General features: G+C 46.4%; 1 protein-coding gene across 1 annotated transcript in view; it reads right to left on the bottom strand.

Annotated features, from left to right (window-relative positions):
• Positions 1-23,086, bottom strand: part of VANGL2 (VANGL planar cell polarity protein 2) — a 251,628-nt gene that overhangs the window by 61,699 nt on the left and 166,843 nt on the right. Inside the window, exon 5 of the mRNA XM_068254933.1 lies at positions 18,644-18,779. Within this exon, the coding sequence (XP_068111034.1) occupies positions 18,644-18,779 (136 nt within the window). The remainder of the gene's footprint in view (positions 1-18,643; positions 18,780-23,086) is intronic.

Genomic DNA, 23,086 nt, shown 5'->3' with positions numbered 1-23,086 from the left:
GGCAGCAGCATTCTGCACTAATTGCAGGTGACGCAGGTCCTTTTTGGGGAGGCCAGCATAAAGGGCATTGCAGTAGTCCAGCCGTGATGTGATGAAGGCGTGAACTAGGGTTGGAAGATCCTCTGGGGGAATCAGATGTTTAATCTTTGCAATGTTCTTCAGATGAAAGTAGGAAGATTTAACTACAGATGAAATTTGGTTTCTGAAACTCAATTCCCCATCGATTAGTACACCAAGGTTGTGCACAAGGTTGGAGTGGTTTATGTCTGAATTCCCAATCCTGATTGGTGTTGCTTTAGGATAGAGCTGTTTTGATGGCGAGTGCTGGCTTTGGACAAAAAGGACCTCAGTTTTGTCAGCATTCAGTTTCAACCAGTTATCATTCATCCATGCCTGTAGCTCAGCTAAGCAACAATTTATTTTTGGAGTAGGGTGTGTTCCACCAGGTTTGAAGGACAGGTATAGCTGTGTGTAATCGGCGTAGCAGTGGTACGTCAGGCCATGTCGTTGGATAAGTGCACCGAGTGGCAACATGTAGATTGTAAACAGCAGAGGGGATAGGATTGATCCTTGTGGCACTCAGAATTGTAGAGGTGCAGATTTGGATATGATAGGTCTTAGGGATACTCTCTGTGTTCTGTCAGTCAGGAATGATCTGAACCACTGGAGGACTGATCCACTGATGCCACAGTACTCCTGCAGTCTGTTAAGCAGGATTTCATGGTCCTGTATCAAAAGCCGCTGAGAGATCCAACAGGATTAGGATGGAGCATTCCCCTCTGTCCCTTGCCATGAGCAGATCGTTGCAGACTTGGATGAGGGCTGTTTCACAGCTGTGGTGTTTCTTAAAGCCAGATTGTAGAGGGTCCAGGATGTTGTTTACGGACAGCCTGGTTTCAAGTTGCAGATAGACAGCCTTTTCAATAACTTTACCTAAGAAGGGGAGGTTGGAGACAAGTCTGTAGCTGCTCATTGCATCTGGATCCATGGAAGGTTTTTTAAGAAGGGGTTTGATGATTCCTTCTTTTAGAGAGGTAGGAAACCTCCCTGCTTGCAGAGAGCAATTTACTATTTTGTGAAATGTTGGACCAAGCAGGTCAGGACATTTCAGCATATGTTTAGTTGGTCCAGGTCGCAGGTTGTCTGGCGGAGGCGACAGAGGATGTCTGAGATCTCTTCCTCACTAATGCTTTTGAAGTCAGTCCAGGGTGTTAGGTTGTTCTCTCAACTATTTCCAGGATTCGAATAAGTCTTAGGTGCTGTGGACTAAATGAGAGACCGAATAGAGGATACTTTGTCAGCAAAATAGCAAGCAAATTTCTCACATAGCTCCTTTGAGGGAGTTATAGTAGGATTTAGACAGGATGGGTTACAGAGTCTATCAACTGTGCGGAATAGTTGGGCTGGCCTGTAGGCGGCCTTTGCGATCTCCTGTGATAGGTAGGAGGATTTTTTCTTGGTGATTGCATTTTGGTAGCTTTCCAGGTGAGAGACAAGGATGTGTTTATTGTGACGCCTTCGATATGACATATCGAATGCATCATGCCGTCATAAGCACAAATTCCATTGCAAACTAGTAAAAATGAAATTTTGGCTTAAACCAACCCTTTTTTTCCTCTTACACTCTGGCTAACAAACACTGGCTAAACACATCGCTTCTCGCATCCGAGGGTGGAATTTGTCACTTAGCCTTGCTGGGGGTTATACAGCCCATAAATCACAGATAAGGCTGACATATATCGTAAACCCCAAGTTTTTGGCAGAATGGTGTCTCTAACATTCTCACCTCCACACAGAACTAGAAAATTCCCAGATCTTATCTGGAAGCAGCTGACCTGCTGTGACCTCAGGAATCCCATTATTCATATGTTCTCCATATTTCCTTCATAATTCCTGGCATAGCAGATCTCCCTGCCCATGAAATCTGCACAGGTTGTGGGACTCCACAGGGCGCTGGTTCTGACAGGTTTACGAACCAATCGGACTGCCAGATCTAGCGTAAGATTGTTTTAAAATAACCCTCTAATACCCCAGGGGTCTGATCCCCCAAGTTTGGTATCAACGTTCTTGATAAATTCTGACAAATTCTGACAAACCCAAAAATGTTACTAGATTTAACATAACTTGTATGGTTTGCAGATGAGCACACTTCTCATGAGTCAGGTATATTTTGTGTTCATGCAAGGGGCGGGAAGATCCCCTATTCCAAAGAGGTGTGTGATCCACGCCCCCTAACCCCTCCTTGCTGGAGTGGGGGCTATAACCAGATAGAGCCCAGAAAGCTCTGTATCCTTTACCTTCAATCTGATGCCTAGTAACATCCTAGCAGCCCGCAAGGACACGGCCCAAAACCTCCATCTTTGAACTTTCTAACAAAGGCCTGTTGGCCACATGGCAACCGCCATTTTGGGACTTTCGCCAAAGACTTGCGATTGCCGCATGGACTACCAATAACGGTATTTGAACTGTATATTCAGACATTCTGATTATTTTCCTCTCTTCTCTCTGTTTTAAAATAAGATAAGTGTATGTAGTTTAGAAATAAACTAACGATTTTTATCGTTCAGTCGTGTGCCTTTTCTGGTCATCTGATTGCTGCTATAACGAATCTGCCCTCTGAAGAGTCAGTCATACTACCGCATTGTTTTATGATTTGCTTATAAATTGTTGATTTGCTAGCTAGGTTGTAAATAACCGTTTCTTCCTTCTAGGATTAGCTAGTACCAGATTTCCTGTGCGAAATCGATAACTTTCGTTTCTCGATTGTAAATACAATTTGAGATTGCATCATATAGGGACCCAGTAACCTTTCTTTAACGTCACATTGCTCACAGTCTTTAAGCCGTCGGAAGTGACTATTCCCCGAACGGTGACTGGAGCGTGTTGAACGTGATTGGGCTGGCTACCGTATTATGATAGCGGGAGTCTCTTTCCTCCCTACAGAACGTGAGAGAGTGGTGGCAGTATATTTACCCGATTTCCAGCGCGAAATCGATATTTTTAGTTTACTGATTGTATATACAAACAGAATTGTACATGTATGGGCACCTCCAACCAATCTTAACCGTTTACTACGCACACAGTGAATATGCCTCCAGTAGTCTCTAGTGCATGAGACCTACATGGCAACAGTGGCCTAGTAATACGGGATTGGCGAGTGATTGTCCCATTACATATTGTCGGCAGCTGCGCGACCAATCTTTATTGTCAGTCTGGTCACCGTACTTCCTGTGTATGCTAACGGGAGCAGATTAGACGGGATTGGCACGCTCTGGCGCCTTTTCTTTCTTCTACCTCTGACGATCCAGCAACCGGTCTCGTTGTCCGTCTGCGCCCGCACTTCCTGCGTACGCTATCGGGAGCAGATCTCGACGGGATCGCGGGGCTGGATTGTCACATTTATATTTGAATTCTGAGATTTTCGCCACTTCCTTTCTAGTCTGTGCACTTCTTTCTTTAGGTCCTTTAGTGAGCTGTCAAATCACCGTGCATGGTGAAGTGGTGTAGACCGTTTAATGCGAACTGGAGCAAGGGCGTCATAGGCAGATGACACTGCATGGTTGTAAATCAGGACCATGGAGTCTGGGTCTGCGCAATGATTGGTTAATGCGTTGAAGTTGAGGATGTTCTGAACATGCTGGGGTGAGACATCTTTCAAAGAACGGTATTTTATGAGTTCTTTCCCTCTGTGTTTTATCGCTGGTGCTGTCAAAGAGAAGTGGATGGTGTGGTGGTCTGACCATACCAATGGGTTTATTTCCGTGTGTGATATTTAAAGTCCGGAATGAAATAGAGGATCCATGGTGTGCCCTTTCTTGTGGGTGGGGAGGTTGACAGCCTGAGAGAAACCCAGTTCACGCATTATGAGAAGTAGTTCACTTCCTAGGTGTGAGTCGTGATCATCCACCCATGCATTAAAATCCCCCAGGATGATCCATCTAGGGTGTTCCACTGTTAGGCAGGATAAGAGTTCAGAGATTTCTTTAAGAAAGGCTGAGCCATTTTCTGGGGAGCGGTATATGAGCAATATGTTGATGTTTATCTCTGCTGAGAGTTGGGCCGCCAGGCATTCAAAGGATTCAGTGGGGCCTATGGCCAAGGACCTTATGTTCAAACAAGATCTGAAGCATATGGCAACCCCCCCTCCCTTGCGGTCTTGTCTCTCACAGTGCAAGACTGAATAATTGGTCGGCACGGTTGCTTCAAGAGTTGGGCCTGCATGTTTCCATAGCCAGGTCTCTGTCAAAAAGGTCAAATCAGAGAGCTCTATTAGGTCATGTACAGTTGCAGTCTTATTTATCGATCTGGCATTGCAGAGTGTGGCTGTGATGAAGCTTTCCTGGGGACAGCTATGTTTTTTAGACTTCACTGTCAAACTTGTTACCCTTTGCCTGGTGTTGCTTCCCTGGTGTTTGTTTTTGGATCCACTGCCTCTCCACCCCCTTCTGCTTTTCCTGAGTATCCCAAAGGATTTTAAGAGGAGAGCTAGTGAGGTCTTAATTTGTAATTGTTTCTTGGGAGGGCAGGCAGAGAGAAGATACTTTGATGAGTATTTGTATGTTGACATTAGAGACAATAGACTTGTTTAGATAGCTTTTCTGGAATCATGCTGAGATCAAAGGGGATCTGGGCGAAATGCTTTCTTCCTACACAGAGTTGGATCATAGATTTATTTTAAGTAAAGTTCCTTGTTTTAGAGTTAGATGATAAATGATAAAATAAATGTGGAAAATAGTCACTTGGTGCATATGCCTTGGATAATGGATAAAGGATTACTCATATGGTGGAGTGAGGGCAATCACAGAGAGGTTAAAGGTCTTGTTTCAGGTCAGCTGTTAGAAGGCTTGGTGTGTTCAGGATTGGTAAGCTTCATGGAGGATTTCAATCTAGTTTAAATCTCTGCCATCCAAAGTAATCAGATTGTTCTGGTTGGTTGTAGTTGTAGCCTTAGTCGTGGTGGGTGGGACTCCTCTGTATTTTGGGCCCAGTTTCAGCACAAATAGGTTTAAAGGTGTAGAAATCTAAGACCAGGTCTGGAGCAGCTAAAAGAGAGCTGCAGCCCGGCTGGGCGCGCTCAGTAACATCAGGAATGGTAGGCTTCATGAAGAGCGGCTCTTTCTGTGAAGACCTGAATAGCCAGGTTTCAAAGACAATGTCAGCCAAACACAAGCAACCCCAAGTGATTTGCACTCTGCTATGACCACACATATAATTGGAATTGTACAGTTATTCACAATCGGTGCAGAAAACTGATTGCAATTGCGTTTTTCACGGCTCATCCTTGACAGGGATATCTATGCCGGGCTAGCTAAATGGGAAAACCATACATTTTTCAAACCTCTCTGGTCCTTAAGGGGGTATTAGAGGTCGGTCCTCAAGTGTTTTAAGTGACCGGAGCACTGGAATTTATTGTTTAAAAACAAACTTTCCCATAAGGGATGTTCATAATGGTGTGTGCCGTTGGGCAGAGCATCATGACTTATCAACATTCGCCATCTTCTCCACCTCACCGACAGGTTCTGACAGCTTTTGTAATTCCTGGCAGTGTCACACACTTGCCACAATGCATGCTGGGAGATGTAGTCCCTGGATGCGGGTATAGCACTGTACATGCACCCATGGACTACATCTCCCAGCATGCATTGCGGCACATATGTGCATTACTCTGCCAAGAATTACAAAGCCAGCAGAAGCTGCCGGTCGGGTGGAGAGGATGGCGCATGTCGTATTGGACAGCATACAAAGATCTGCAGTAGGACTAGTGTCCCCTGAAAATATAGAATGTAGACGTGGTAAATATGGTAACTGTTGAATGCCATTTGCAGTAAGAAACCAGTAAAAAAAAAAAGTGCTTAGTGCTGTATCAGTGAATACTGTATTTTTCGGACCATAAGACGCACTTTTTACCCCCAAAAATGAGGGGTAAAAGTCAGTGTGTCTTATTGTCCGAATAATACATTCGGCACAGCGCCACTGTCTCTGAGATGGAGGACTGATGTAAGGGTGATCGAGAGGAGGAGGCTTTGCTGTGCATCCCTCTCTTCCTTACCAGCTTCCTCTGGCTGTGTCATGTTTGCAGTCTCGCTTCCGCTAGCCACTCTCCGGAGGTGAGGAGGATGGGAACGGCTTGTTGGGTGGCCAATTCTCTTAAGCTCACTGCCCCGCTTCCGCTACCTGCTCTGCGGAGGTGAGGAGGAGGAGGATGGGAAAGGCTTGGTGGGTGGGGACAGCTCCCTTCTGCTGTGACAGCTCACTGCCTGTTCGCCGCGCCCTGGTGCTGCCCCGCCTCCTGCTCAATGTGCAGACCAAGGCTTACCGGAAGGCTATGTGTATGGCACACATGGTGAGAGATGGGATAAAGCGCTCTGACAGCTGTTTGAACCTCAGAGCTCACGGTACATTGCAGCATGGTAGACGTTTCAGCTCCAAGTGCAGCTTGCATGGGTACCACAAAGACTGGACTGAAGGACATGTGCAGAGCATGGTAGGCTCTCCTATAGAGAATTTGCAGGGAGTTAGATTACCACCCAGCAGTTTGCTTTGTGACCAGCTCGGCTGTTATATACATCTTCCCTCTGCCGCCTAGAAAACTATGATGAGTGCAGTTGAATGAGCTGTGCGATGGGGATGTGTGTGCAGGATCGGTTCTGTTTTATTTAAGAGGTTGAGGTCAAAGCCAGCAGCCCTGTGTACAATTGTTTTCAGCAGGGTGGAATAGCCAGGGTTGGCATCTGCTATCTGTGCAATTGTGACCAATAATTTTGTATAATCGTTCAGAGCTGGTAAATGTTAGGGTAGTGGTGTAGCTGGTGAGAAAGCAGGGGTTAGTATAGCTGGTAGTCTATATAGTTATTTAATGTATGGGGGGAGAGCAGGGGCTAGTGTAGCTTAGATAGAGAGAGCTTGGGGTGGAAAGATCCACCAGCCGCCCTACGTAAATAAACACACGTGTGGCCATATAGGAAAAAAAGGATCTGTCCAGCAGCACATAAAACAAACCAGCAGGGAAAGGGTGTAAACTTAAACACTGACATCAGCAATACATCTGACATGCTGTAAAGAGAGTAGAGGGAGTGAACAGACAGGGAGAAGATCAAAGAAAGCCAGGAAAGAGAGGAATGTGAGAGCCAACAGCTTACCAGGCTGAATGCAGGCTCACAGCACAGTGACCGGACAGCCGAGGAGCGAGAGGGGGAAGGAGAGATTTCGGTCTCCCCTACTCGTCTGGCTCTGTCAGTACTTTGGCTCGGCTCTCAGTGAGCACAGGCTGGTCAGCACTTCATCCTCTTCACAAGCTCAGGCTCGGCATCAGTGATGTCACGCAGCATGCTGGACTCAACAACAGGAGCAGCGCCATATGGGGGCGTAGCTAACTCAGTTACAAGAGTGAGGTGGATTCAGCCTCAGGAGGTGAATTAATTGTGCGGCTTAAGCATTGCAAGTGGAGCACACCGGGGGATTTCCCCAGCACCCAGTCGGACCCTGTCTCTGCAGGTAATGGATATATACTACTATGTAACTTCTCTCATAAAAAAACAAAACACATATATAAGTATATAAATAATACTTTCTCTACTTATAAGACAAGACGAATAACATTTATATTGCGCTTTTCTCCTGGCGGACACAAAGCTCCAACTTAACTTAAAGAAAACCTGAACTGAAAATTAAAAGTCAAAATAAACATACTCAAGTCATACTTACCTTCCGTGTAGTCTGCTCATCAATCTCTTTCTCCTCTCCCATTTCCGGTTTTATTATTTTCCACCATTTTGAAAATGGTCATTACCCCATAACAGCTTTCTGGTCAGCACACTGTTAAACTGTAACAACGCCCACTTGAGCCATAGGGAAACATGGACATTAACTGGCACATCAGTTGTCCTCTCAGCTATAACTGACAGCAACTGATATATTTCAGTTCTGACAAAATGTCAGAACTGGGAGGGGATTATTGTCAGAAGAAAATGGTGAGCTTCTGAGAGGAACTGATGTCAAGGTAACTATGTAATGTTCATTTGAAGTTACCTAATGTGTTTATTTTAAATAATTTTACTCAGTTCAAGTTCCCTTTAACTGTACAGAACTGCAAAAAGCCATACGCACACCTTGAAAATAATGGATTGTTGTGCATCCAGCTTGTTATCAAATGACCTATTTTTCATACTAAGGAGTTGTAGAATAAGTTTTGAGGTGTTTTATAGCTTGGGCCACTGTCACATAAAAAATAGTTAGGGACAAACAATCCATGATGAAAAAAAAAATGAAATTTTTAAAGTAATGATCAAGCTTGAGAAATTTTCAGCAAATCTACGCGAGCTGGTAACTTACAAAAAATTCCCAAAACAACATTTTTGAATAGCCGTGGTTATTATCTCTCCTTTATAATGACATGTGTGGCCTTTTTCTGATGTCCTGACTCTTCTAGGCGATGCAAACAGAGAATGGCGCTGTAACAATTAGTAAAAAAAAAAAAAAAGGGCCAACCAAAAAGCCATAGACGCACCTCGAAAATCATAAGATTGCTGTGCATCCAGTTTGATATCAAATGAAGTGTATGTGACCTCATTTTGATCATAATGAGTTGTATTATACATTTTCAGAATCGGAATCAGAATCCATTATTTCGCCAAGTACAAACAGGGGGTTGTATCGGGAATTATTTGTTTGTGGCTCATACAGGTTCTGGAAAGATGGGGAGGATAATGTCCGAAAAAGCCAAGAGCTGAGGCTGCCATACTACGGCACCACCAGTCGCGCTAGGCAGTCATCTGTCATCCCTAAGGAGACATGGTGTGGGGTCGGGACAGAGAGAGGCGAAGGTTCAGCAGTAATGACCCGGTTATTCATGACTGATGCTGCTAAGGATCCCAATTGCTGACATCTGGCAGTGCTGGCCAAGATGTTCCAGTTCAAAAGGTGCAGTAGTATTCATTTCTGTGGTGGGTCCCGACTATCGGGCAGCATTCTGCAGGGCTGGTCAAGATAATCTAGCTGTTACAGAAGCATCCGGCTGTGGCGGCCCTGGTTTAGTGGCTTGCATCATGGAGGGGCTGAACCAGAGGTGTCCTGCTGCGGTGGAGCAGCAGCAGCAGCCGATGGAAGGATGGAGCTGGCTTCCAGCAAGGCAAAAGGTTTCCCGATCAACACGGTGTCTTCCTACCTCAGTGGAGCCCCAACCTCCTGGGTAGCAGCGGTGACTCCACAAGGCCTGTACCTGGCACAGACAACAGACCCAGGCAGCGACAAGGTGGAAAAAAAACCTCCAGGTCCCAGACTCCCCACAACCCGCATCAGCGTCCCAGGCTAATTCTGACCATACTGCGCACCTTCAGGGAGAACAAGGTGAATTGGTAGGGAAAAGAAGAAAAAAACCTGAATCCTGCGACCATGGCTGCCAATTAAGGCGTCATCTCCCTGAAGGCGATTTGTCTTATAGCTTGGACCCGTTACATAAAAATTAGGCAGGGACAAACTCAAGCCATCATTCAAAAAAAAAATGTAAATTTACAAAATTATTATCAAACTTGGGAAAGTTTCAGCAAAACTACATGAGTCAGTAGCTTACAAAATACCCACTCTTGAATAGCCCTGGTTGTTAGCTTTCCACAATGGTGACATTTGCAGCCTTTTTCTGATGTTCTGACTCTTCTGGGGCAATGCAAACAAAGAATGGCACTGTAACAATTAATGCAAAACAAATGGCTTGCAAACAAGCCATAGGCGCATCTTGAGAATAATGGATTGCTTTGGATCCAGTTTGATATCAAATGAGGTGTATGTGACCTCATTGTAATCACAATGAGTTGTAGAATACATTTTGATGCGTCTTATAGCTGGAACCCATCACATAAAAAATAGGTAGTGGGGGCATGGTCTGGTGCCACTCTGTGATGTCCACTTTCTAAGGGAGCTCTGCCAAACACCCACTCCGTTCAGATACTCCAGCGAAAAGGAGCACTACTAGGGCAGCCAAAAAGAATCTCCCAAACTTCAAGTCCCAGTAAGTCCTGGAGACCCAATTCTCCAGAAAATACCAGAGCTATTCCGCACTCAGAAGTCAGGTCAGTCTGGCCGGGCTGGATTCAACATGGCAACTGCATCTCCTACTGAAGATGAGCTGACGCAAACAGCAGAGAGGGAGGCTTCTGTGCAGAAGGGAGTCCTGAATTGTCTCAATAAAATGCCTACAGCGGTAATGCACAACATCAGACATCAAAGCAACCTTATATGCTGCCATTGCGGAGCTACGCGAGTACATCACACAAATTAATCAGAGGCTGTCAGCAGTGGAACAGGATGGGCTTGCTACGAGCAACAGGTCAGTGAGCTGCAACATCATTCTGCATACCAAGAGACTCTAGATTTGGCTTCCAACATAACTTGGAGGACTTTGATAATAGAGGATAATTACTGCCATATTTTACCAGCTCACCCCCCCCCCCCCCCCCCCAAAGAGGTTTGTTGCTTTACTAGTTTTTCACTGAAAGAAGAGGTGATGAGAAAGGCTAGAGCTATACGTATACTGTAGTATATCGCACATAGGTGGCATTTCCCTTTTTGCCTGCAAGCTTCCAAACACGCGCCAACAGCTAACTTAATGGCTCCTCCAGACACTCCGCATTTCAGCAGACAATTGAGCATACCAGTGATATCACTTGCAGATTGGTATAGTGAACACACCAGGCGCGGACTGGCGCGGGGGGACGGGTGGCATTCTCCCCCCAGGCCGGCGGGATCTCTAACAATCAGAGCCGGTGCAGTTGTAAATAGCTTTGAAAATCAGCAGCTCCGCTGCCACTCGATTCAGCCCCGCCCACAGCTGTTCTGATGGGCTAAGCTCAGCTCTTTCCTGTGGGGCCAGGGAGCAGGGCATTGGCTGAGAGCTCCTGCTTCTCCCGGCATCCTCTCAGGTGCACTGTGTGTGTATGTGTGTAGGCTCCGCCCCCCGGCCTGTGGAGACCACGCTGGGACAGACTACTTGCCAGGCTGCTCTGTATACACACATGGGGAGAAGCAGCCAGGGCTTTCACTGCAGCCAGTTCCTCAGTGCAGAGAAGAAAGACACCACACTTCACTGGCTGCAGGAGAGGATCAGATGCCTGGCTGGGAATTCCTTCTGCTGCATGCCTGTGAGTTTCTGACACCCCCTCCCCCACTCCACAGTATTAGGTGGCCTGTTTTTCCTCTCTCCCTCTATAGAAGATACATCTCCCAGCAGGTCTCTTTCCCCAATCGAGGCACTAAAGCTGCCAGCATGCCCTTCTCCTCCATAGATGCACTACTGCTCAAAGCATGCCCCTCCCCCCTCTATAGAGGAACCACAGCCCCAGCAAGTTTTTCCCCTATAGAGGCACTACTGTTCCCAGCAGGCCTTTCCCCATAGAGGCACTACTGTTTCCAGCATGCCATCCCCCTCCATAGAGGCACTACTGCTTCCAGCATGCCCATCCCCCTCCATAGAGGCACCGCAGCCCCAGCATGCCCCTTTCCCTCAATAGAGGCACCACAACTCCCAGCAAGCCCCTCCCTATAAGCACCATGGCTCCCAGCATGCTCCTTCCCTTCCATAGAGGCACCACAGGTCCCAGAATACCCCTCCATATATTGTTGGGTTGTCCCCCTGGGCCCCACAGCTGGTTGCTGGGCCCGCCTTGGTCTCCCCAAAATGAATAGAGGACCCCCAGAGCCTCTGCAGTGTATTCATAGCAGAGGCAATCACCGGTCCAGCTGGCACGCTCATCTGTGTGCTAACGTCTCCATTCTCACAGGCACCTCATCTCAGTGAACCAGCGGCACATGGGTGTGTACATGTCACCAGGCCACGGAGATGAGGCACCTGCAAGGATGAAGTACACAGATGGAGGGAGCCTGCCGGCCAGACAGGTGAGTGCGCTCCACTGCAACTACTCTACAGGGGCACCAGGGGACCATTATTCACATTGAAAAAGGCCTGGAGAGCCCTAGGGGTCAATCTAATACTATATGGAGGAGGAGAGGCATACTGGGAGCTGTGGTGCCGCTATGGAAGGGGAGGAGCATGATGGGAGCTGTAGTGCCTCTGTGGAAGATGCACAATGTCTCCAGACAAAAATGAAACGACTTAAAAAGTTATTCCAGTGGACAAGGAGCCTTCCCTTTCTTTTATTTTTAATTTGTTTTATTATTTCTGGCTCTTTTAGGCTCCATGCTTACACTTATGTCTTCATTTTGACGTTGGTAAAGTTATCTGGGTTGCTTGTGCAATGGGTTCTGGACTTGAGACAAATGTTGTGAGTACTAGGATGCTCTTCATATAAGAGTTTCTAATGTAGCGACAGGTTGAGAGATGCTAAATGTTACCTTTCTGGCAAACCTGTTCTAGGAGGCGATTAGGGTTAGGTTGAAAGAGAACCCGAGGTGGGAATTACTAATACTATTGGGGCACAGAGGCTGGTTGCGCACACTAAGACCAGCCTCTGTTGCCCCATCGTATGCCTCCATGTCCCCCCTGCTCGCCGCTATAGACCCCGCAGTGCTGGCGACACGCAGCGTGTCGCCAGCACAATGTTTACCTTAGCGCTGTCTGTCAGCGCCGCTCCCCCGCCTCCTCCGCATCGGCGCACCCGCCCGTGTCCCTTCCCTCCCGCTGACAGGAGGGAAGTGACGCGGGCGGGTAGCGGCGATGCGGAGGAGGCGGGGGAGCGGCGCTGACTGACAGCACTTAGGTAAACATTGTGCTGGCGACGCGCTGCGTGTCGCCAGCACTGCGGGGTCTATAGCGGCGAGCAGGGGGGACATGGAGGCATACGATGGGGCAACAGAGGCTGGTCTTAGTGTGCGCAACCAGCCTCTGTGCCCCAATAGTATTAGTAATTCCCACCTCGGGTTCTCTTGAAGGTTGGTGGGATATGGTTATTTTGTTGTACTTGTATTTCACTGTCTATCTCACATGTTTTTCTGTCATTTACCTTTAAATTGTTTTGGGAGGATCTATATGCTTATATGTCAATTTTCCCCTCTCCCTGCACATATTCTGTGACATTTGGGTTTATATCTGATATGATTTTGAGTATCATTTATCTCATCTCTTCCTATCTCATCTTTGGGTATGATGATATCAGGTGATCCTTAGTCACTATGCTACTTCCAAATTCCAAGTGAGGCTTGGCTGTGGAGGGGAGGGTAAATGCTAGTATTAGCTACAATCTAGGTAGCTTAAATTTCAGACCTATTTTTTGTATTATTTTTTTTTATTAGCTTTTCCCCATCACATCCATGTAGCTGGTCTGGATTTGTAACAGGCTGATAGCTATTATTAAAGGACAACTGTAGTGAGAGGCATGTGGACGCTGCCATATTTGTCTCCTTTTTAAGCAATACCAGTTGCCTGGCTATCCTGCTGATCTTCTGCCTCTAATACTTAAAGGATACCCGAAGTGACATGTGACATGATGAGATGGACATGTGTATGTACAGTGCTTAGCACACAAATAACTATGTTGTGTTCCTTTTTTCTTTCTCTGCCTGAAAGACATCAGGTATGTAAGTGGCTGACTCAATCCTGACTCAGACAGGAAGTGACTACAGTGTGACCCTCACTGATAAGAAATTCCAAATATAAAACACTTTCCTAGCAGAAAATGGCTTCTGAGAGCAGGAAAGAGATAAGGGAAATTTCTTTGATATTTGATACCTTTTGTATTATTCTTGATTTGCGCATAGGTTTAGTTTTTTTTGTAAGGTGGAGTCTCTGTCTGTGCGAAAGATGCTGAAGCCCAGTAGGTTCAGTGAGTTAACTGGGATATGGTCATTCAGCCACGTCTCAGTGAAGAATAGAATAGAGGTGTTGTTGTCGAGCGAGGACTTGTTGCACAGTAGCTGTATTTTGTCTAGCTTACTGGGAAGAGAGCGGATGTTCTTTAGGAAAATGGATGGAATGGCTGAACACAGCCCCCTCCTTTTCAGTCTCACAAGTGCTACTGCTTGCCTCCCTTTATAGCCCTTTGTTCTGTGTACCCGCGCGTAATATCCTGAGTGGTGGTTAATATGGTCCAAGATGGTCCCCTTTAGGGTACCGGTACCAGTGCCAGGGAGTGCATCTGGCGATCGGTGCCCTAGAGAGGTTGTGGTTGTGCAAATCGGCTTCAGTTAGTGCAAATCATGCTGTACAATTTATACAATGCAGCAATGACCGTTCAGTACAATAAACATTCTGGAAAATGAGATAAATTTAAACAATATACAGCATAGGCAGTGCATGGGCAGAAGTGGTCAGAGGGGGCAGCAAAGGGGGGAGGCGTCCTCTTACTGTCCGTACAACAGAAACAGGGTGATAACTTCACAGGGCACAGCATTTACACAAAAGAATGCAGTAGTTGTAGGGCAAATAGTTCACAGTAGACAGTTGCTGCACTTGCCTGTAAGCTCTCATTATAGCCTCTATTTACAGAATAGTTCTATTACTAGATCATGATGGTCCTAAGTACATTGTTTTTAGAAGCATCTGTTCCACTGCCTATTCCACTTTGCAAGAGACCGACTCTCACTTTCCCCGGGAAGCGCGAATCCTCCGTGTGAGCAGATGGGTGCAGCCCTAGAGACCAGATGGGCGCACCCAGAGGTGACTGCTGAGAGTGGCTGGATAGTCTAATGTGAGGTATAGGTACAACAGACAGAAGACGTAGTCAGGGATAAGCCAGAATTTTGCAATTAGGAAATCAGTCCAAGTCAGGCGAGGTACAAGAATGAAGGACAAACTGATGGTCAGAGCAATGCCAAGATCAAAGCCAGGATCTCAATTCATAACCACTAAGTCTCTCAGGAAACTAGGATGCAGAAAACCTGTTGCTCAGCAACATCAAAATGAAGCATTATTAAAACATAATCCAGGAAGTGAGCTCACAGGCAGGGATGAGCTCTGGATAAATTCCGAATGGGTTTCATTCGGAATTAATCCGGGATAATTAATGCACCTGAGCAGTCAGAAACACAGGACACAGAAAGCTGCAGCTGTTGGGAGCTCTCTCTCTCTGTCACACACAGAGCTACACATAGAGTTAACTGATCAAGTGTGAGGGGAATTTCCCCTCTCCCCATGGCTCAGTCAGCCCTCAGTTTTGGCGTCAGTAAAGATTGAAAGTATTTTGCTAACAGTAAACAAAGAAGTTGCTACTAAAATGTATACACCAGTACTTAGCAGCACTTCCCAAACAATTCCTGTGTCAATTGAAAAAAATATGTGAATCGGTAGTATTCCTTTAAGTTTATGTTTAAAATTGAAATCCAGGAAGATTGTTAAATACTAAGATAAATTTCTGTATTTCTCATGTGACTTACCTAACAAAACATGTTTTTCTGTCCAAACTGTCCTATGATTTGCTTGGCTCTAGACCATACATGTCAAACTCTGGCCCATGGACCAAATCTGGCCCTCAGAGCCATTCAATTTGACCCTCAAGTGGGTTTCCTACTTTGCATTATGTTTGGCCCACTCTAGACCACCAGGGAATCTATATTGGAGGTAAAGCCCTAGAACACCAGGGCAGCCATGTGGGGGAGGTTGGGTAAAGCACTAAACACCAGGGAACTGTATAGGGGAGGGAAGAGGGCACTAGTCACCAGGCAACTGCACAGGGGAGTGGGGGGTGCCACTAGACACAGGCAACTGTATAGAGGGGGTGCCACTAGACACCATGCAACTGTATAGGGGAGGGTGGGGGCCACTAGACACAGGGAACGGTATAGAGGGGGGATCACTAGTCACCAGGGAACTGTATATGGGAGGGTGGGGGCCACTAGACAAAGGGAACTGTATAGAGGGGGAGGACCACTAGACACCAGGGAACTGTATAGGGGAGGGTGGGGGCCACTAGACACAGGGAACTGTAAAGAGGGGGAGGACCACTAGACACCAGGGAACTGTATAGGGGAGGGTGGTGGCCACTAGACACAGGGAACTGTATAGAGGGGGAGGACCACTAGACACTAGGGAACTGTATAGGGGTTGGAGGGGGGGGGGGGGCATTAGACACCAGAGAACTTTATAAGGTGGAGAATAGACATTGCGTTTGGCCCGTGACTAGGTCCAAGTGTTCAATTTTGGCCCACTTTGTATTTGAGTTTGACACCACTGCTCTAGACTCAGCAGCCAAACAGCACGTTTAAAAGTGTGGCATGTTAATTTGGGTGTGGATAATGTAGATAGTAGAATAGCGGTAATGTTACCGAATTTCTACTATCAATAGCAGGTGATAATAGAATATTGGTAATGTTACCGATATTCTAGTATCAGCCTATTCTCACACTAACCACCCCTGATCTACAGTGGCGTTTGCTAAGGAGCTGTGGGCCCCGATGCAAGTTTTTCAATGGGGCCCACCAAACACTCTATACATAACAATTGACACGGCGCACCAAAACCTGCCAATAGCAACCACAGTGTCAGAGGTGCAAGAAGGGGATGGGGAACAGTTAATGATTACCACTAATCAAAGTATCTATAGAAGTGATTATTATGAGCACAGGACCGATACAGAGCTAATACTATAGTTGAGGGAGGGTCCTTCGAGGCCCCTCTGGTCCAAATCCCCTCTGTAACCCCTATTGCTACATCCCTGCTCATCTATTCCTAGCACTAACCTACACCCCACATACGCTCCTACTTACGCCAAACTTCACCTCCGCTTTCGCCACTATCTGGTGTTTGGCTACAAAGCAGCCAATCTCCAGTGTTCTCCCCAGTAATCACCAGTGCCACCTGGAGCTGTGAAAAAAATGTTGACAGATAGTGCAGAGTAGTAAATACACTAATCATAAGTAAGTAGGTAAGTAAGCACTCTCCATCTACCGTATATTTCGGACTAAAAGATGCACTTTTTCTCACCCAAAAATGGGGGGAGAAATTCAGTGGGTCTTATAGTCCAAATGTGTCCCGTATAGTCCCCGTGTCCCGTCTTCTCCTGAGGCTCCAGCCATGATCCGTTCTGGTGCCCTCCATCCTGGCTCCATGCAACATCCGTTGCCCTATCCAATACAAGAGACGTGAAATGAGCTGGCCTGAGGTGCTGTAAGCATCTGTTGAAGCAGTGCAGGCTCGCAATTCAATGTGCTTGGTGCAGGGCGGAGCCAATCATGCTACAGCGCTTCCACAAGCATGAGCCAACCCGAGGTGCTGTTGGCATCTATTGGAGCAGTGTAGGCCCATGTGATTCATTGTGACTGGTGCAAGATGGCGCAAATCACGCTACAGCACAGAAGCAGCCGTGATTGAAAGTGCACCCCACCTATCAGGCTACAGAGATCTGAATGCAGCCTCTGAAGTTATTTAGGGACGCTGAAGGTCCCAGGACCGAGGGCGAGTGATTCCAGCACAGGAGACACAGAAAGGACAGAGTTGGACACTGGGAAACACAAGGGTATACAGCAAGGAAAAAGGAGGACACAAGGGGACAGAGGTGGGCAAAGCAGGACAGGGGAACAGAGGTGGACAGGGGACAAAAAGGTCAAAAGAGGACACAAGGGGACAGAGGTGGACACAACAATGACCAAGGAGGATGCAAGGAAACAGAGGTGTACAGAGGATGACACTGTGGGACAGAAAATGACAGGGGACATAAAAGTTAAAAGTGGGAATAATTGGGGGAAAAGGAGGATCCACAAGCTGCCCCTGCACCATGGACGTACCAGGATTAGTATTCAACACCGACCCCCCCCCCCCCCCCCGGTTTTGTCCTCTAAACCTAGGTGCGTCTTATGGTCCGAAAAATATGATATATAGGAGGTAAAAGTCTAGGGGCTCCTTTTAATTAACTTTCAATTCATTTTTTTTTTTTACTGAATTTTCATCTGTTGAACTTACCCGGGACTTCTAATGTTCCCCCACAGTCGTCCTGTGCCCATGCAGCTACTCACCAATTGCTCCAGGCCCCGCCACTGGTTCACTTCCGGAATTTGTGACTTTAAAAGTCGTAAAACCACTGTGTCTGCGCAGCCTTGCCCTCCCTCCCGCTGACGTCACCAGGAGTGTATTAGCAGGCCCAGTATGGTCTGTGCCTGCACAGTATGCTCCTGGTGACGTCAGCGGGATCGAGGACACAGCCGTGCAGGCACAGTGGTTTTCTGACTTTAAAGTCAGAAATTCCAGAAGTGAACCAGAGGCTGGGCTCGGAGCATCAGTGATTGGCTGCGCGGACACAGGACGTCTGACGTTCAACTCATTTTCCCCCTACAGTAGTCCTTTAAGGGCCTGTTTCCACTAGCTGCGAATTCACATTGCTTCAAAACTGAAGCCAATGCAGTAGTTTCCATTGCATGCCAATAGTCATTCACAATGCGATGCAATCTGGTGAAATTATTGATGGCATGCTGCAGATTTCCGCAGCATGCATCCGATTCCCCTAAGCACTCCGAGACAGCCACATCCAGAGTTCCGGAAGACAACTGGAAGACACCCACGGCTGGATGCGATTGAATCACATCCGGCTAGTGGAAACAGGCCCCAAAATGTATTTTATAAAGTGTGAAAACATCTCCTGTGAGAGAACCCAATAGAAAGTGAATTAAATAGGGTCCTAGATCTTCCAGATCAACATTAGAAAGAATTACAAATTCACCAGGAGTTCACCAGCCTCATGAAAAAACATCAAAAGTACTCTAGACAAACCTTGCTCTCCGTTTCCGCACTCTCCGTTCATGCTCAGCCTCTTCGTAATAATACTCGTTGTGGCTGTTGTCCCTCCTCCTGGCGGCTGCTGCTATTACTGCCCGGGACTGCCCTGTGGAGTTGTTTGTAGAATTTTCTAGAAAAAAAATAAAGCATAGTTCTTTATTTAAAAACTCCTGACATCCTCTACATGGAAACTGTAAAGCAAAAGCTTTCTGCCAATATCAGGTATTCTCCGGTAAGAAAGAAAAATTCGAAAAAAAAAAAAGGAATGGCAGAGTGCTGAATCATGGCGAAGGAGCAGGAGGACTTCAGTTAAGTGTCCCTTTAAAGGAGATCTAGGATCAAAATTAAAAATCAGTTTAACTTACCTGGAGCGTCTGGCAGCCCCTGGAGTCATCCTGTGCCCACGACGTCCATCAGGACTCTTCCGGCAAGCAGCAGCGACCCCCTGAAAAGCTGGCCAGCCACGCCGCCTCCCCACCGCGTTCCAGCCGCAATCATTTTGAGCATGGGAAGTACGTGAAAGTCTCTACAGCGCATGTGCATTGCACTCCCAGCAGCGGGAGTGCAATCAGGGTGCGAGTGGCTCATGGGGACCATAGGGACTTGCACAGACGTCGTGGGCACAGCACACCAACACCAGGGTCCTGCAAGAAGCCTCAGGTAAATTGAATTGATTTTTTATTTTGACTTTAATAACCCTTTAAGCAGGGCTGTGGAGTTGGTACAAAAATCTTCCGACTCCAACTCAGACTCAGTTTATGAAACCACGACTCCGACTCCAACTCCGGTTGCCCAAAATTGCCCCGACTCCTTGACTCCGACTCCTTAGTCTAATACTTAACAGGGCTGTGGATTTTGTACAAAAATCATCCGACTCCCGACTCCAACTCCTCAGTTTATGAAATCAACGACTCCGACTCCGGGTGCCCAAAATTGCCCCGACTCCAACTCCACAGCCCTGCCTTTAAGTTCATACTATAATTGGCTACGTTTGTGACCGCATTCTAAGCTGAAATAAACATATGAGGCTCATTTCCATGTTACTAATTATTTAAAAATAGCAAAATACAATTTACCAATAGCAAAATACATACAACACATGCATATAGCACCAGCAATCTTTTTAGCTGCTACTGCTTAGTCTGCTGTCTACAAGCGCACTTTCTAAGTGCATGCGATGTTATGGGGTGGATTCATAAAAGGCTTTGCAAAAAAAAAAAAAAATGGTAGGGAAAAATACCACATTCGGTATTTTAGACTTTTGTGTGCCAATTCATAAAAATATTAGAAGTTCGATAAATTACCAAAACACACTGACAAAAACCTTTGCGGTAACAGCAGAGCAGTGTGGAGTGTCTCTGTGTTGATACAAGCTGTTCCGTGCAGTGAGCAGGGCTGTGGAGTCAGAGCTGGAGTTGTGGTTTCATAAACTGAGGAGTCGGGGTCGGGTGATTTTTGTACAAAATGCACACCCCTGTTAAATATTAGACTAAGGAGTCGGAGTCGAGGCCATTTTGGTTACCCGGAGTCGGAGTCGTGGTTTCATAAACTGAGGAGTCGGAGTTGGAGTCGGAAGATTTTTGTACCGACTCCACAGCCCTGGCAGTGAGAGCATTGGGAGGCATCCCAACACCCCTTTAGATGTGCATGTTTTGTTATACTGCCTCTGCTTGCTCTGAATCGGTCTATTAGTCTTTCTTAACCACTTGAGGACCGTGGGCTTTACCCCCCTTAAGGACCAGACCCTTTTTTTCCATTCAGACCACAGCAGCTTTCACGGTTTATTGCTCGCTCATACAACCTACCACCTAAATGAATTTTGGCTCCTTTTCTTGTCACTAATAAAGCTTTCTTTTGGTGCTATTTGATTGCTGCTGCGATTTTTACTTTTTATTATATTCATCAAAGACGACATGAATTTTGTCAAAAAAATGTTTTTTTTTTTTACTTTCTGTGCTGACATTTTTCAAATAAAGTAAAATTTCTGTATACATGCAGCACGAAAAATGTGGACAAACATGTTTTTAATTAAAAAAAAAAACCCATTCAGCCTATATTGATTGGTTTGGGTAAAAGTTATAGCGTTTACAAACTATGGTGCAAAAAGTGATTTTTCCCATTTTGAAGCATCTATGACTTTTCTGACCACCTGTCATGTTTCATGAGGGGCTAGAATTCCAGGATAGTATAAATACCCCCCAAATGACCCCATTTTGGAAAGAAGACATCCCAAAGTATTCACTGAGAGGCATGGTGAGTTCATAGAAGATTTTATTTTTTGTCACAAGTTAGCGGAAAATGACACTTTGTGACAAAAAAGAAAAAAAAAAAGTTTCCATTTCTGCTAACTTGCAACAAAAAAAAAATGAAATCTGCCACGGACTCACTATGCTCCTCTCTGAATACCTTGAAGTGTCTACTTTCCAAAATGGGGTAATTTGTGGGGTGTGTTTACTGTCCTGGCATTTTGGGGGGTGCCTAATTGTAAGCACCCCTGTAAAGCCTAAAGGTGCTCATTGGACTTTGGGCCCCTTAGCGCAGTTAGGTTGCAAAAAAGTGCCACACATGTGGTATTTCCGTACTCAGGAGAAGTAGTATAATGTGTTTTGGGGTGTATTTTTTACACATACCCATGCTGGGTGGGAGAAATATCTCTGTAAATGACAATTGTTTGATTTTTTTTTTACACACAATTGTCCATTTACAGAGAGATTTCTCCCACTCAGCATGGGTATGTGTAAAAATACACCCCAAAACACATTATACTACTTTTCCTGAGTACGGCGGTACCACATGTGACACTTTTTTGCAGCCTAGGTGCGCTAAGGGACCCAACGTCCTATTCACAGGTCATTTTGAGGCATTTGTTTTCTAGACTACTCCTCACGTTTTAGGGCCCCTAAAATGCCAGGGCAGTATAGGAACCCCACAAGTGACCCCATTTTAGAAAGAAGACACCCCAAGGTATTCCGTTAGGTGTATGGCGAGTTCATAGAAGATTTTATTTTTTGTCACAAGTTAGTGAAAAATGACACTTTGTGAAAAAAAAACAATAAAAATCAATTTCCGCTAACTTGACAAAAAATAAAATCTTCTATGAACTCGTCATACACCTAACAGAATACCTTGGGGTGTCTTTTCTAAAATGGGGTCACTTGTGGGGTTCCTATACTGCCCTTTTTTTACGGGCCCAAAACCGTGAGTAGTCTGGAAACCAAATGTCTCAAAATGACTGTTCAGGGGTATAAGCATCTGCAAATTTTGATTACAGGTGGTCTATGAGGGGGCGAATTTTGTGGAACCGGTCATAAGCAGGATGGCCTTTTAGATGACAGGTTGTATTGGGCCTGATCTGATGGATAGGAGTGCTAGGGGGGTGACAGGAGGTGATTGATGGGTGTCTCAGGGGGTGGTTAGAGGGGAAAATAGATGCAATCAATGCACTGGGGAGGTGATCGGAAGGGGGTCTGAGGGGGATCTGAGGGTTTGGCCGAGTGATCAGGAGCCCACACGGGGCAAATTAGGGCCTGATCTGATGGGTAGGTGTGCTAGGGGGTGACAGGAGGTGATTGATGGGTGTCTCAAGGTGTGATTAGAGGGGGGAATAGATGCAAGCAATGCACTGGCGAGGTGATCAGGGCTGGGGTCTGAGGGCGTTCTGAGGGTGTGGGCAGGTGATTGAGTGCCCTAGGGGCAGATAGGGGTCTAATCTGATGGGTAGCAGTGACAGGGGGTGATTGATGGGTAATTAGTGGGTGTTTAGGGTAGAGAACAGATGTAAACAATGCATTTGGGAGGTGATCTGACGTCGGATCTGCGGGCGATCTATTGGTGTGGGTGGGTGATCAGATTGCCCGCAAGGGGCAGGTTAGGGGCTGATTGATGGGTGGCAGTGACAGGGGGTGATTGATGGGTGGCAGTGACAGGGGGTGATTGATGGGTGATTGACAGGTGATCAGCGGGTTATTACAGGGAAGAACAGATGTAAATATTGCACTGGCGAATTGATAAGGGGGGGTCTGAGGGCAATCTGAGCGTGTAGGCGGGTGATTGGGTGCCCACAAGGGGCAGATTAGTGTCTGATCTGATGGGTAACAGTGACATGTGGTGATTGATGGGTGATTGATGGGTAATTAGTGGGTGTTTAGAGTAGAGAACAGATGTAAACACTGCACTTGGGAGGTGATCTGACGTCGGATCTGTGGCCGATCTATTGGTGTGTAATCAAAGGGAGAATCGCACACCACTGTGGAGGTGCTGAACCATTGAAGACTGAAAGCAAAAAATCGAAAAGGTCCGCACACTCTATTGATGTGGGTGGGTGATCAGATTGCCTGCAAGGGGCAGGTTAGGGGCTGATTGATGGGTGGCAGTGACAGGGGGTGATTGACGGGTGATCAGGGGGATAGATGCATACAGTACACAGGGGGGGGGGGG

This window comes from Hyperolius riggenbachi, chromosome 9 (assembly GCF_040937935.1).
Source record: "Hyperolius riggenbachi isolate aHypRig1 chromosome 9, aHypRig1.pri, whole genome shotgun sequence".
NCBI lineage: Eukaryota > Metazoa > Chordata > Amphibia > Anura > Hyperoliidae > Hyperolius > Hyperolius riggenbachi.
This window is presented reverse-complemented; position numbering and strand designations above follow the sequence as displayed.